Raw genomic sequence first — 15,029 nt, 5'->3', positions numbered from 1 at the left:
TGATCTCTTGAGCTCGAGGTCCTTCAGGGCTTGACTACAAGACACATTATCTGCCTCCACCTTCTCAAATATCCTTCATGTGGCTGCTTCTGCACACCAAGGCCATCCAGATGCTTCCAAAGGTCCCAGCAATACACACGAGTGCTGCGTTCTTGTGCTTGTTTCTGTGGGAAAGCTCTAATAACTTCTTTAGAAACGTGACTCTAGCTTTCAGCTGGAGCCCTGCCACACCTCATCTTGGTTTTTGGAGAGAGATTGGTCCCGTCTAACTTAGGTTTTGATTAGTATTTGCTGAGGCTTTGGAAATCCAGCTTATGCAGTAGCAAGAAACAACAGCCACATGAAATGAAGCGGGCCAAAACGGATGTTTAAAGAAGATTAAAGCTGAAAAACAGATTTTTCTGAAGACCATGAGGTTTGTGCTTCTGCTGGGCTCGGTGTTAGGCCCTCCCCCTTGAGTATTTTTACTTATAACCAACATATGTTGTTGTTGTGTGGAATGGTTTGGGGAAGGGACCTCAAAGCCCATCCAGTTCCATCCACCTCCCACTGGATCCGGGGCTCCAAGCCCCATCCAACCTGGCCTTGAGCACCTTTCCGTTACGATCTAAGGGGGTTACTTGAATTTTTTTTATACTGTTCACCCTCCACCTTAAGCTGCTTGAGGGCTGGTTAATGCATTTCCCTCTTCATTATGTATATCTGATTCTCTGGTTGTTTTTTAGGGATAACTAAGACCTAGTGAAAACACTGGAGTGTTGTGGCTTCTAGACATCTGGTTTTGGAGCCAAGTCTTTCCTTTTCTCCCCTGGCTTTGGTGATTGCCAGGAAATAACGGAGCTTTAAAGGGCTGGGGAGCTTTTTCCCACTGCTCTTTGGCGTTGCTTCGTTTGGAAACTATTCAATCTCCAACCCCCACGTGTGCTGCTCGACCACTCCATGTGCCCGAATGAAAGCTGGGGAGTACGTGAAAGGACCAGGACTGAAGCATCTGGATGAAATTCCTTTAACGAGTCGCAAAGTTGCTGATTCATAACTTTAAATCAGTAGCTTATTTAATGATGTAGCTCTTTTATGACAAGTCAATCCCCTTCCAGACTTGGCAACCAAAAATTGGAGATCGTTAGCGCTACTCGGTGAGACAGACAAGGTTGGCCAAGCCTGCTTCTGTCTGTGCATGGTGACTGTGTTGATCTTCTACAGATGAAACCAGGCGTGCAGTGACAGAAATTAGTCTTCTATCGTCATCTGGGGGAGACAGACTTCAATATCGATACCTCCCTTGACCGTGTTGTGATACGTTTCGCACTCTTCTTGTTTTCCACTGTGATTCATTTGGATTCTTTATGAAAGGGAATGTGGGAAAAAAAGATGGGTCACTCCTGTTCTGGGAGGCTTTGAACCAAGGTTCTCACAGATTGCCAGAGTCACTGACCTCCTGGATTTGCAGTGAAATAGGATAATCATAGGATGGGTTGGGTTGGAAGGGACCTTAAAGATCATCCACTTCCAAACCCCCTTCCATGGCCAAGGAATTAATTACTTGGACTTATGACCTGTTGGATTTTGCCCTGGAAAAAAGCATTTTTCAGCTAAAACTATTTGCCAAGTTGCCCTAACCTCACAGATTATCTTCATGGGGTCCTTTTCAGTTTGTTCATTCACCCTGTAAGAAATATTATTGCTTGACTTTACGGGCGGCGTTGGACATGGTCTCTTCCACGGCTTTATCCCGTGCCGCAGCAAGGCAGATAAACTCCGTGCGGGTACCAAGCTTTACTCACACTTTTCTTGCCTTTCAGCACAGCCACGCGGTTCCTACCTGCACCGACTGGCAGCTGCTAGCAGAGGACTCGGCTCTGAGAACCGTGAGCACTGAAAATGGAACGATTCCTGGGTTTTCCCCATAACCACTGTTTCATCGCGCTGTTCTTCATCTCCCTGAGCCCGCTGAGCCTCGCCCAGTACGAACACTGGCCCTACCCCCCTGGTTACCCTGAGCCGCCCCCCCAAGTCTACGAGCCCCCCCAGAGGCTGGCGAACGTTCCCAAGATCCAGCTGCGGCTCGCGGGGCAGAAGAGGAAACACAACGAAGGCAGAGTGGAGGTGTTCTACAGCGGCGAGTGGGGCACGGTCTGCGACGATGACTTCTCCATCCATGCGGCACACGTGGTCTGCAGGGAGCTGGGCTACGTGGAGGCGGTGTCTTGGCTACCAAGTTCCAAGTATGGAAAAGGAGAAGGTAAGGTAGCTCCAGGGAGGGGGTTGAGTCCCCTTCCCTGGAGGGGTTTAAGGGACGGGTGGACGAGGTGCTGAGGGACATGGGTTAGTGATTGATGGGGATGGTTGGACTCGATGATCCCGTGGGTCTTTTCCAACCTGGTGATTCTATGATTCTAGAGTAGTGGTATAGAAGCATTAAATGGTTTGGGTTGGAAGGGACCTTTAAAGTACACCCAGCTCCTCTGGAATTCCAGCTCCTCTGGAATAGGTAGGGACATGGTTTAGTGTTTGATAGGAATGGTTGGACTCAATGATCCGGTGGGTCTCTTCCAACCTGATGATTCTATGATCTTCAACCAGAATAATAGGAGGAAGGAGTGAGTAGAGGCCCCGTTTGATTCACTGCAAGACAATAGAAGGAAATAACCCATTTAAACATTTCACTCATGGCACAGCTTCCCTTTCCCCACTCTCCTCTTCCGTGCTGAAGAGCCTTTTTAGAAAGTTAGGGCATTTAATCAAAACATTGAGCTGTCTCCAAGCGATTTAATGAGCATTTGATAAATGAGAAAAGATGTAAAGAGAAGCCTTAAGTACAGAAGGGGTGATTTAGCGAGTGTGATTAGAGGGCAGGGTCTAATTAGCCAAATGGAGGGGACCTGGTGACACTGCGGGCTCTGAAGTGGCTGTCTTCAAAGGAGACCAGTTACCGCCGTGAGCAGGACTGCGGTGGAGATCTGCTTCAGACTGGGGGGAGTTTTTTATCACCGTGCAGATAAAGGGAAGGGAAAGCTGTGGGGCAGAGCTGTTTCCAGTTAACTGTGTTATGCAAGATTATTTTAGTGGGAATCGTGGAATCATTAAGGTTGGAAAGGACCTCTAAGCTCATCCAGGCCAACTGTCAGTCCAGCCCCACAGTTCCTGCTAAACCGTGTCCCCAAGTGCTACATCTGCATGTTCTTTGAACCCCTCCAGGGATGGAGACTCCACCCCTGCCCTGGACAGCCTGGTCCAGGGCTTCACCAGGCTTTCAGTAAAGAAATGTTTCCTAATATCCAATCTAAATCTCTCCTGGCACAGCCTGAGGCCATTTCCTCTCATCCTGGTTACCTGGGAGCAGAGCCCAGCACCCACCTCACCCCAATCTCCTTTCCAGGAACTGCAGAGAGCGATGAGGTCTCCCCTCAGCCTCCTCTTCTCCAGACTAAGCAACCCCAGGACCTTCAGCCACTCCCAGAACTCTTGTTCCCTAGCTCCGTTCCCCTTCTCTGGACACACTTCAGTCCCTCAATGTGCTTCTTGCACTGAGCGTCCCAAAACTGAACCCAGGGTTCAAGGTGCAGCCTCACTGTGCTGAGTCCAGAGGGATGATCCCTGCCCAGCTCCTGCTGGCCACCCCATTTCGGATCCAAGCCACGATGCTCTTGGCCTTCTTGGCCACTTGGACCACTGCTGGCTCATGTTCAGCTGCTGTTAATCAAACCCCTCCAGGTCTTTTTCCACTGGGCAGCTTTCCAGTCACTCTTCCACAATCCTGGAGCATCACAGGGGTTGGTGTGACCTGAGTGCAGGACCTGGCGCTTGGCCTTGTTGGATCTCATCCAGCTGGCTTTGTCCCACCAATCCAGCCTCTCCAGGTCCCTCTTTTCCACTGACACAGCCCAGCAGCCTTGCTTGCTTCCACCACAATCTTATTTACCCTCTTTTTGAGTCTCGGTTCTATTTTCTTTCCCCTTCAGGGAGGATTTGGATGGACAACGTCCACTGTACTGGCAAGGAGACCACCCTGGCAGCGTGCACCTCGAACGGCTGGGGAGTCAGTGACTGCAAACACACCGAAGACGTGGGAGTGGTCTGCAGCGAAAAGAGAATCCCTGGCTTCAAGTTTGACAACTCCTTGCTTAACCAAATAGAGGTAAACGGGCTTAAAACAGCGAGTTGATGATCAAGAGCCTCCTGCGGACGGGGGTGTCGGCTCCTCCGCGTGCTGGGTTATCCCAGCTGCTCGCTAGGGATACAGCAAGCTCTTGGTGGGGAAAAGATGTGACTTTCTGATTCTGATTTCAGCTCTTCAGAGCATTATAATGACAACTTGAAAGAGTTTATATCATATAAGTAAGGAATAAGACCCTATAATTCCAGTTCTGCAATCAGTTTTCAACATTGGAAACTGGATTATTGTATCTCTAAGAATGAATTTAGAGAGACGAGGTGTGGGCTGTGCTCAGACCTTACATCTGGGTGACTTTTCTTCACAACGCTGAGTTTTCTTCCCTCCCGTGCCTCCTTTTTGTACTGGGAGCGATGTGAATGTCTCTGGTTTAACAGGGGGTTAGGGTTGGGTTTGGAGGTGAACTGGGCTTACAACCATGGCCTGAAATAGGTGGATTTCTAGGAAAAGCTCTTTTTGCACGGTTTGGTGTAGCATTAATGAAATAACCATGATAACTGTATGGAAATATTTGTGGGAAGTGGGTATTTGTGCTGGAAGGGATCGAAGAGAGGAAAACGTGGGCTGGTCACTGGGGGAACAACTCTGGACTGTGTCTGGGTTTGACTGCGAGGCTGAGGGTGAGACTCGTGGGGAAATGACAGGAACAAAATGCCTGAATCACCTACCGGTGGAATTGTTAGATTTCTGCAGAATAAGGAGCTGGGGAACGGCTGAGCTGGAAAGGCTGAGCTCTTCAAAGGAACAAAAAGTGTGGTTTTCCCTTCAGCTTTTCAGGTTGGAAAGTATTTGTGGTGGCTCAGCTATCATCTCCCTTGTTTCAGATGCTCTGCTGTTTCAGTATCTGAATTCAGTGGTTGCCCGTGGACAGAATTGATTGAAAGAGTCTATTGAGCAACCACAGTCCAGTCATATTATAAGCAGCCAGGGAATCTAGGACGTGTTGCATATCATGGTGTGGTTTCCCTAGCTGAATCTTGGCTTTGTTTATCATCTGAAACAGCAGAGACAGCCTCATTTATCACATTAAAACATAAATATTCCATCGGTTACTTCATAGAAAGGGTCTACTGGCATTTTCTTCTACCAGGTTTTTCCATTGGAGGTTAATGCAGGGAGGTTAATGACAAGGGAGGAGGATGTGCTCGGTCAAGCCTTCCATTGCTCTGCAGAGGCTTTAGGAAAATCACTGTACGGGTGAGCAGGCAGCAGCCAGCACCTTCGTGGAAGCTCCCGTGCAAGGATGCAGGTACAGAGATCTGAGATTCTCTTCCTTGCCTTGACCTTGTTTCACTTGGATAAGGAGGGAAACGAAGCTTTCCGGAGGGATCCCAAACTGCTCCATCAATGGTACAGTTGTTGCTGGTGGAATGAGGTGAGATCATGGAACATCAGTGATGGCTTTGGCAGGCGCCTGCTTCCCCGAAGCCACAGTGAATCCTCAAAACGGAGGCCTAGAAGAAAAGATGCTTTAGTCTAGACGGAGATCGCTTCACTCCGAGGTGCTGCAGATATTAATCATAAAAGCATTGCAGGGCTCTGCTTTTCCATTAGCTCAGCACTGGAGGTTGACTAATGGCTTGAACACGTTGGGTAACTGAGGGCTAACTAGTGCTGGTGCTGTGTGGGTGCTTAAGCTTCACGTGTGATAAGTGAAATGAATCATCAGATTGGAACAGCTTGCATAGCAGAAGCCTGACTCATCAACAGGGTCGCTCGGAAGAAATAGATGTCAGAGACGTTGTGTTCCCCGTGTCCTGGGAACAAGGTATGGATGAAGGCAGCCACCAGTAACGGCATCCACAGCAATTGCTGAGGGGCCCTGGGGCACTGAACAAAAGGGGGGGAGGTAAATAGAATCATAGCATCACCAGGTTGGGAAAGACCCACCAGATCGAGTCCAGCCATCCCCATCAACCACTAACCCATGTCCCTCAGCACCTCATCCACCCGTCGCTTAAACCCCTCCAGGGAAGGGGACTCAACTCCCTCCCTGGGCAGCCTCTGCCAGGGACCAATGACCCTTTCCATGAAAACTTTTTTCCTAATGTTCAGCCTAAGCTTAAATGTCTGCACTAAACTGAGAGCTGTCAGCCTGGCTGTCCCTGTGGCTTTGTCCTGGTTGGAAGATCATAGAATCATAGAATAGTTTGAGTTGGAAGGGACCTCAAAGCCCATCCAGTCCCACCCAGGGACACCTCCCACTGGATCAGGGGCTCTGAGCCCCATCCAACCTGGCCTTGAACCCCTCCAGGGATGAGGCAGCCACCACTGCTCTGGGCAACCACCCTCATTGTGAAGACATTCCTCCTCCTGTCTAGTCTAAATCTGCCCCTCTCCAGTTTATCCCCATTGACCCTCATCCTATCACTCCAAGCCCTTGTGAACAGTCCCTCCCCAGCTTTCTTGCAGAAAGTTAACATTGCCTTTTACAGGCAGTGGCTGCTGTCACCCTCTGTGTGTCTCTGTGTGTGATTCTGGGCTTCTCCCCTCCCTTCCACAGCCTGAACTTTACAAACAGCTTGGTACCCCACTATTGCCTCTGCTCTATGAAACCAAGCTGATTTTCCTTCCATCCCTATAAGATCACTGGTAGCTGAAAGGTCCTTTCGCAGCAGGGCGAAGGCTAAAGATGATGTGCTACACATTTTTAAGATGCCATTGTGGAAGTATTTTTCTGTCACAGCTAGCCGACAAATATTCAAAGCCTTTCCCCCTCTCTCAGCTTTTCTCCTCTCTGAATCTTTGTTTTATCTCCTTAGCAGCTGGCGCGACATAGTTGGAGTCAAAGATGATGAGCGGGGTTAATCGTGGGGTCAGGAGCTCTGAAACAGGGAGGTCAAAAGCCTCATGTGAATGTGAGTCCAAAGTCTTTGCCCTCTCTGCCGCGCCTGGGAATTCTGCACATCATACCTCGCATTCACCAGGGGATACATCATCACTTTGGGAGCTGCTGGGTTCTTTAGTCTGCAGCCCAGAGCTCGCTCAAATGATGTTTTCTCTTTGGAATGAAATCGGGGGTTGAGGGGCTTGGAGCTTTCTGCTGAGCAGGAATGCTGTGGTTGAGTCTCTCCACCAGTCCCTCTGGCTTCAGCGATGAGCTAAACCAGCCCAATCCCGCTGACGTTTCCAACGGAAGAGGTTCCAGTTTGCCCTTAAGCTGCTTTTAAAATCAGACCTTGCTCAAAACGAGCCTGGTTTAAGATGACACACAGAGTTTTATGTATCCATAAAACGCTTCTAACGCTGCTTTCCCACAATAGTTAGTAAGGACCCTAATGACTCCCAAATGGATCTGCCTGGTTGCCAAGTGATGTTTTTACTGCAGGAAGATTAACAAGAGTGAGCGCTGACTTCAGTGGAGGTTTATGCAGTGGGGTGGAAGCTGCAGCAGCAGCTTTGTTCTTCTTTGCTGTTGGAAGCATTCGGGGGATAGGGATGCTTTGAGCAGCCTGGTTAACCCATCACCAAGCGTGTGTTGTCCCACTTGCATTTCCCAAGCTTTAACATGGAGCTCTGAGCTGGGCACAGACAATCTTAAATCCACCAGTTAGAAAGGGTCTTAAAGACCCTTCAGTGCTAAGTTCTCTGAGGCTGCCAAGTGCTACTAAGATTTAACGTGGAAAGCCTGGAGGTGTAAGACAACATCTGACTTCATTCTGATGGGGTTCCAGCTCGAAGCGGTTGTGCAAATTGGCTTTTGCTCAAACCTGGCCTCGCTTCCTCAAAGCTGACAGGCAAAGAGTTCACACTCTCTTAAAAGCAACACGATAGCCCTCGAGCAGCATTTATTTGTATTGGACGATGCACAGACCTCCACTTCCCAGCTTGGAAATGCTGCAGATAAGTGTATAGGATGAAATTTTCCATCACCATAAGCCACTTGGCTTGTAAATTCGTGTGCGCCGACAGATCGTTTCCCATCACAGCTCCTATTTTGAGGGTTACATCATATCTCTTCCTGTTCTTGAGCCTCTCCATCCCTTGCCCTGTTGGGACGGGGCAGTGCCTGACCCTTGCTTCTAGAAGACGAGTTGCTGGTCACAGGCTGAAGTGAAACGTTTCAGTGCAGGGTGAGTGAGAAGTTGTGGCTGAAAGAGGAGAGATTGAGATGAGCTCTTAGGCAGAAATGTTTTCCTGTGAGGGTGGGGAGGCCCTGGCCCAGGTTGCCCAGAGCAGGGGTGGCTGCCCCATCCCTGGAGGTGTCCAGTATCAGGTTGGATGGGGCTTGGAGCCCCTGATCCAGTGGGAGGTGTCCCTAGGTGGGACTGGATGGGCTTTGAGGTCCCTTCCAACCCAAACCATTTTACGATCTGTGATAAGACGATGGGAGATGGGCAGGAAGAGGTTAACTCTTCTAACAGGACCAAGATTGGGGAAGGTCTGAAATCCGTCACTCCTTTGCGAAAGGGCAGACAAACTTCCATCATTTTTGCATGCTGTTTTCCACAACGACAGCGGCGTTTAGCCTTGGGTCTTGTTCAAAGGATTCTTTCTTGGAGGGTGATGAATGTGCATAGTGGGACAGCCCTTTCCTGGGCTGCTGCCTGCTCAGAATCAGCCCCAAACCCCTTTAGCTGTGTAAACACTGACGGTCGCTCACCTTTTCAAAGCGAGAAAAGCAGTGTTTGTTCAATGCTGACGTGAGTGTAACGACATCCAGCGCATTTTACAGAGCTTTTCCCTTGTCTTCTTTAAAGTACGTAGACAAAATACGCAGTTTCTCATTCATGGAGGGAGCAAGGCTTTGGGGTTTGATTTTTTTTCTGTCATTACCTGTGACGCTGGGTGCATTAAGAGGGGAAAAACAAGTAGAAACCCTGCTGGTATTACGTCCTCCCTCTTTTCCTACAGAACCTTATGAGGAGCGGCTGAGAGAGCTGGGGGTGTTTAGCCTGGAGAAGAGGAGGCTGAGGGGAGACCTCATTGCTCTCTGCAACTCCCTGAGAGGAGGTTGTGGAGAGGAGGGAGCTGGGCTCTTCTCCCAAGGGACAGGGGACAGGACAAGAGGGAATGGCCTCAAGCTCCACGAGGGGAGGCTCAGGCTGGACAGCAGGAAAATATATTTCATGGAAAAGGTCATTGGGCAGTGGCAGAGGCTGCCCAGGGAGGGGGTTGAGTCCCCTTCCCTGGAGGGGTTTAAGGGACGGGTGGACGAGGTGCTGAGGGACATGGGTTAGTGATTGATGGGAATGGTTGGACTCGATGGGTCTTTTCCAACCTGGTGATTCTATGATCCCAGCTCTATAAGTGCTGCTCAGGCTGACAAGACCTCAAACGAGGCAGTAGCTGTGCTTGGAGGTGCTGCACGTGTGGAGCGGAGCATCACTCGACCCAGTTATTACGTGTGAATGGAAAGGCTGCCCTGTGGATGGTTGAGAACTCAAAATTGGTGCTGATCCTGCTTGCTTCGATCCTCCACGGAGGCGCCTGGGCACACAATGTGATGGGGCCAAACCTGTTGTTTAACTCCGAGTTTGATTTTGTTTGTATTCCTTCTTCTTTTAAGCCACAGGCTGGAGTGAAACTGGTTGGGGTGTTGTAATTCACATTAGTGGCTTGGTGTGCAACTCGGGTCTGACCGTGATGATAGAGCACGTTACCTGCTTTATGCATGATGGTAAATCTTGGAGGCTTTTTCTTGTGGCAGGATCAACCTGGTGATTCTATGATTCTATGGTTGGACTCCATGATCCGGTGGGTCTTTTCCAACCTGGTGATTCTATGAATGTTTTGGAGCAGTGTCTTGGGACCTCAAAGTCATTTGGAGCTCCAGGAAAGCCGGAGATGAGCTCTTGATCGGGGAGTGCAGGGATAGGACTAACAGGAGGAAGGTTTTTCAGCTGCAAGAGGGGAGATTGAGATGAGATCTTGTGTCCCTGCATTACGATTCCTTTATTTGCTGCCAGAACCTGCAGTTTAACTGTGTGCACGGTCTCCAATGTTATTCCTAAGTCTTTGCAGGATGCCAGAAGCTCTGAAATCAAAATGATTTAATGCGTGTTCGCCAAACGGTGAGCAGGGAATGCCAGCCCTGCTATTTCAAACACGTAACCGCTTCGTGTTGTCCGAGCCCACCTGCGACTGGGGTGAGCAGCAATTTTAAAACCACAGCAACCAGCTCTGACCTTTAATATATTTCTCAAATAAATGCATGATGGGTGTTTTATTTTTTAACCTATCCCTCAAAACATCCTTAACAAAATATTTGTTGTCCACCCTCTTCCTCTGTGTGCACACACAGGCTTCAAATAGGACGTAAACTAAATATATTGGGTTGCTGCACCCGTTACCAGTTCACAAATAGAGCTGGGAGCCAAGACTAGACCGTAGCTCGGGCCAGACAGTGGGCAGACAGGGTCTGGCTAAACATACGCTGCTATTTCTGTCCATTTTTCCCTTTTGAGTGGATATGAAGCCTAAAAAAATCTCACTTCAAAGGCTCTGGTTATGCCAGGTTAAAAGTGGGTTGAAATGTATCGTCCAAGGTTCATAACTGGTGGGAAAGAGCCTTGCCAAGTCCTATTCCGGAGCTTTTGGTTAATTAAAGCTCTGGAGGAGGCTGTATAAAATTCTCCTGCTTGATAAGATGCTTCTAACTGTGAGGTGGAAGGAAAGGAGGAGGAAGGGGTCATCGCTGATGATGATTCTTCCACCTTGAGCCCTGCATGTGCAGTTTTGGGAACCACAGGAGGAAAAGGATCTGAAGCTGCTCAGGTCACTGCTCTCAGAGACCTCATCTCTGTCTCGACTGTCCTGTAGTCAAGAATATTTGACTATAAAAAGGTTTATTTACCCATTTGTTATGACAACAGCCTTCTAATTTCTTTCCCTTTGGTGTAAATGTTTACTTCTCCAACCACAAGCCCTTGTGTGACACATGCTGATGCTTCGTGTGCCTGGAAGGGGTCTCAGCATTCCTCCTGGAGCTGCCTTTAGCCGAATATTATGGAAGCTGCTGTTGGGCTGAAGCCACCGCGTTGTGTTCGTGCTGTAATTTTAAAGCGTGTGTGATAGTTTCTAACCACATGCCTCGTCGGTTGCTTTGTGGTTGCTGGTGGCACGACAGGGCACTGGGCAGAGACCCAGGTTTGTTGCTGAGCAGGAGATAGGAGCTACAGAGAAAGCACCAAGGCTGGTGTTGGTTTTGCTGCAGCTCCTCAGGGACAGTTAATCTTCTTGTCTCCTGTTTCCAGAGCCCGAGGAGCTGATGGCCAAAGCGCTGCATGCAATACCGTGCAACATTTAATAGTCAATATATAACTAAGTCTGAGAACGGAGCATCGTCTTGTTCTCTGTTGCAGCTGCAGGGCAGGTAATAAACTCTCCTTACAGCATCTGATCCAAATTATCTTCCAAACAGCTCAGTAGGAAGGAAAAGAGCAATGTAAAAGCTTTCCTTGCCAAGAAATCCTCGGACCATGGTGCACACTGAACAGCAGCATCCTCATCCCAAGAGGAGCCTGCCACCCGTGCCAAAGTATCTCCAGGGTTCAGTGCTCCTGCCTTCTCTCACTCGCGTTGCTCACCAGATTTTCTTTTCTCTCGTGCTTTTCATCCGCCTGCTTTGCATCCCGCTGAAGCGTTTCGTGGCTTAGCAAGCGCCTCGGCTTTTGTCATTCATGATTTGCACTGTATTTGCTCCTGGACCCTAATCCTGAGCTGCCCTCTCATCCTTTACCCTTCTGTACTCACAACCCCAGAACAAAGAGTCCTTGCGGTCCAATCCTGTGGGATGTTCCCAGGGGGCTGCTGTCTCCTGCAGGCAACCCGTCTCTGTCCTGTAGCATCTCCTGCACTGTGTTTATTTAACAGCTGGGACCTCGTTAGTGACTCAGAGGCACAACTCCAGATGTTTAAATCCAAACAGATTCCACCCATTCCTATGTATGTCAAGAGAGAGTTTTCAAAACAGGGAAAGATCTTCACAGGCTGAGAGGGTTGGGGTTGTTCAGCCTGGAGAAGATAAAGCTCTGAGGAGACCTTCTAGTGACCTTCTCGAACCTGAAGGGGCTACAAGAAAGCTGGGGAGGGACCGTTCACCAAGGCTTGGAGTGATAGGACGAGGGGCAATGGGGATAAACTGGAGAGGGGCAGGTTTAGACTGGACAGAAGGAAGAATTTGTTTGCAATGAGGATGATGAGACACTGGAACAGGTTGTCTAGTTGTGGTTGCCCCATCCCTGGAGGTGTTCGAGGCCAGGTTGGATGGAGATTGGACAGTCTGATCCAGTGGGAGGTGTCCCTGCCCACGGCAGAGGGTGCAACTGGATGATCTTTGAGGTCCCTTCCAACCCAAATGATTCTATGAATCTAAAGACTTGGTGGCTGGGACTTCAGTGGAAGTGAGGGGTTTGAATACAGGAGATGTCTTTGGGGTGAACAAAGTCTGTGCAGAGAGATTTTGTGTTGTTTAATTGAAAAAAATATAGAATTCATGTTGCAGCCTTCAGGTTATGGTGTTTGGGAAGCCAAGAATTCCTGGAGCTCTGTTGTATGTGATGATACAAGTAGGATTTTGCATCTAAGGCACAGGGGAAGGAAAGAGCAATCTGAGTGGACTAAGGCAGGAGGGCAATGAACGTGGACTAGGCAGAGACAGAGAGGGCACGGAGGCTCTTTACACCTGTTAAATCAAGATTTTAGGGGGAGAACTGCACCTTTGCCTAAACTCTGTGTTTGTCCAGTCACCCAGGCAGCTGCCAGAGCTGACCACCCCATTCTTGCTCTGCAATCCTTAGCATCACTCGTGGGGATGGATATTAAGAAGTAAAATACGGGGAAGCAGAATTTCATCCCTGTTCCCTTTCTGCCTGCATTTGAGCAGCGTCTGTGGCCAGAGGGGAGAAACACGGAGCCCTGGATGTTCCGACCCTCCTGCCCCCGTGCAGCTCTCCAGCGGGTTTCATCACAGAGCGCGTGGGTGTGTACTTAAAGCGAGCGTTGAGATGCTCTTCTGAAAAATCCCTCTGAAATCCCAGCTGCTTTCAGCCAGGAGCTGGTGATCCAGAACCAAGGGAGCATCTGCAGCTGCGAAGTCGCCGTCAGGTTTCGAGGAACGGGATCTGCTCCCTTATATTGATCCTCGAGCATCCTCAGGGCTGTGGCGAGAAGAAAGGCTGGGGCTGAGCCTGGGCAGCGGAGGAGGACACGGGCATCCTGTCCTGGGCATAATTGTTCTGTCAACACAAACCAGATGGCAAAAGGGGAAAGAAAAACGTTATGAAAGTTGTGTCGGTTTTTGCAATCAGATCCGAAGCCATGGGGGGAAGCGTTTGGTTCAGAGAGTGGAAACAAAAGCAGCTGAGGCTCATGTGAAAACTTTCCGAGCCAGGAATCCTTTTGTGAAAGCTCAAAAACAAACCCCTTTCTTTTCGCTGTCTCTGGGCAGGCCCTGATGTTCTGAAGCTGAGATTCATGGGTTTCGTAACTGAATGCAGTTGGCTTGTGGTCGGGTTTTTGTGTCTGAAGAGGAGCAGCAGCGCTGGGCTTGGATGTAGCTCTTGGAGAAGAAAGGAGCAGAATGGAGGAGAACGTGGCCCAAACTGGAATAGTTCAGCACTTCTTTTTCTCATTTTTATGCTAATTTTTATTGTAGTAATGCTGGAAGTCCCAAGAAAAATGAAAATCGCATCTTTGCATTGGGCAAATCCAGATGTGAAGCCCTTGCTGCAGAGGCTTTGCGAGCCAAAATAGGTGAGGTGAGCTCAGCGTTGTCTTCCCTTTCCAGAAGGGGTGAGGAAGCATGAGCCTGAGGTCAGAGGTGACAACGAGGAGGTGGGGAAGTAGGTTTGTGTGACAGAACCAAGCAGGATCTCTTCAGCAGCAGAGCACGGCGTTATTTTAGCTTCAGTCTGACTTTTATATCACTGCAGACAAGTGGCTGCAGTGAAAAAACAGGTTGATGTGGAAGGCAGTGTGGAATCTAGGAATAGATATAGATTCGCAGAATGTTTTGAGGTGGAAGGGACCTCAAAGCCCATTCAGTCCCACCCCTGCCATGGGCAGCGACACCTCCCACTGGATCAGGGGCTCCAAGCCCCATCCAAAAGCCTTAACGTGGTCTGTTACTTCCATCAGTGTTGGTGAAGCATCCAGAGGATGGATGCGCCACGTGGAATTTGCAGGACTCTGCATGCCCTGCTGTGATCTCCCTGACCCGAATACCTGCGGGTGCTGCTGCTTGGTGAGCAGGGGCCCGTGTCTCTTTAAAGCTTTGGGCATTTTTCTTTTCCAAGTGATTGATTTTGAGCCGGGGAGGGGAGGATTCCTCAGCTCTGATGTAACCGCTAGCAGAACCAGGTGGGTTTGTACATTTTTTGACAAGGAAAGGACTCCTGGTAGCAAGTTATAAAGTTTTCAGTAGCTCTTTTGTGATTACGTGCCACAGTGGAGGTTTTCCAGCCAGGCTTTGCTTTGGGTCCCTGCAAGGTTTGTTTGTGCAGCATCCTCACGTAGGCTCCAAATGTGAAATCCATTCAATCTTCGTGACTCATTTGCTGTCCTGAGGAATGGTTCAGCTGGAAGAGAATCCCAGCCTGGGGAAGCGGTGAAACGCTGCTGTCAGCACATCAGGATCCCAACTTTCACAGTGCCTGCCCGGGCTGGATGGGGAAGGGATGCTCAGTGCCTCCCTGGGAGCCCCAGAGACCTTCTCTGCTCCCACTTCTCTGCACTCAGCCAGCATTAGGATGGCCCTAGCAAAGCTCAGCTTGTTTCCCTTCCGTAGCAGCTGAGACTAAATTGAAGTCCCTGTGCTCCTGAAGCAAGTCCCAGTGCCAGATCCTGGGGTGCCTGGACCAAGTTTGGCATCGGAGACCTAGTCTAGGACTCAGGATACCTGCGTTTCGTACCT

At 49.4% G+C, this 15,029-nt stretch overlaps 1 protein-coding gene and 1 long non-coding RNA gene across 2 annotated transcripts in view; both read left to right on the top strand.

Moving 5' to 3' along the window:
• The window catches only part of LOC138731618 (uncharacterized), a 349,611-nt gene that overhangs the window by 309,870 nt on the left and 24,712 nt on the right, over positions 1–15,029 (top strand). The gene's annotated exons all lie outside the window — the stretch shown is intronic.
• LOXL2 (lysyl oxidase like 2) overlaps positions 1–15,029 on the top strand; it is a 40,886-nt gene that overhangs the window by 4,655 nt on the left and 21,202 nt on the right. The window contains exons 2-3 of the mRNA XM_069877573.1: positions 1,803–2,242; positions 3,963–4,138. Of these exons, the coding sequence (XP_069733674.1) occupies positions 1,882–2,242; positions 3,963–4,138 (537 nt within the window). The 5' untranslated portion in view covers positions 1,803–1,881. The remainder of the gene's footprint in view (positions 1–1,802; positions 2,243–3,962; positions 4,139–15,029) is intronic.

The sequence above is a fragment of the Phaenicophaeus curvirostris genome, chromosome 27, assembly GCF_032191515.1.
Source record: "Phaenicophaeus curvirostris isolate KB17595 chromosome 27, BPBGC_Pcur_1.0, whole genome shotgun sequence".
NCBI classification, from domain to species: Eukaryota; Metazoa; Chordata; class Aves; order Cuculiformes; family Cuculidae; genus Phaenicophaeus; species Phaenicophaeus curvirostris.
This window is presented reverse-complemented; position numbering and strand designations above follow the sequence as displayed.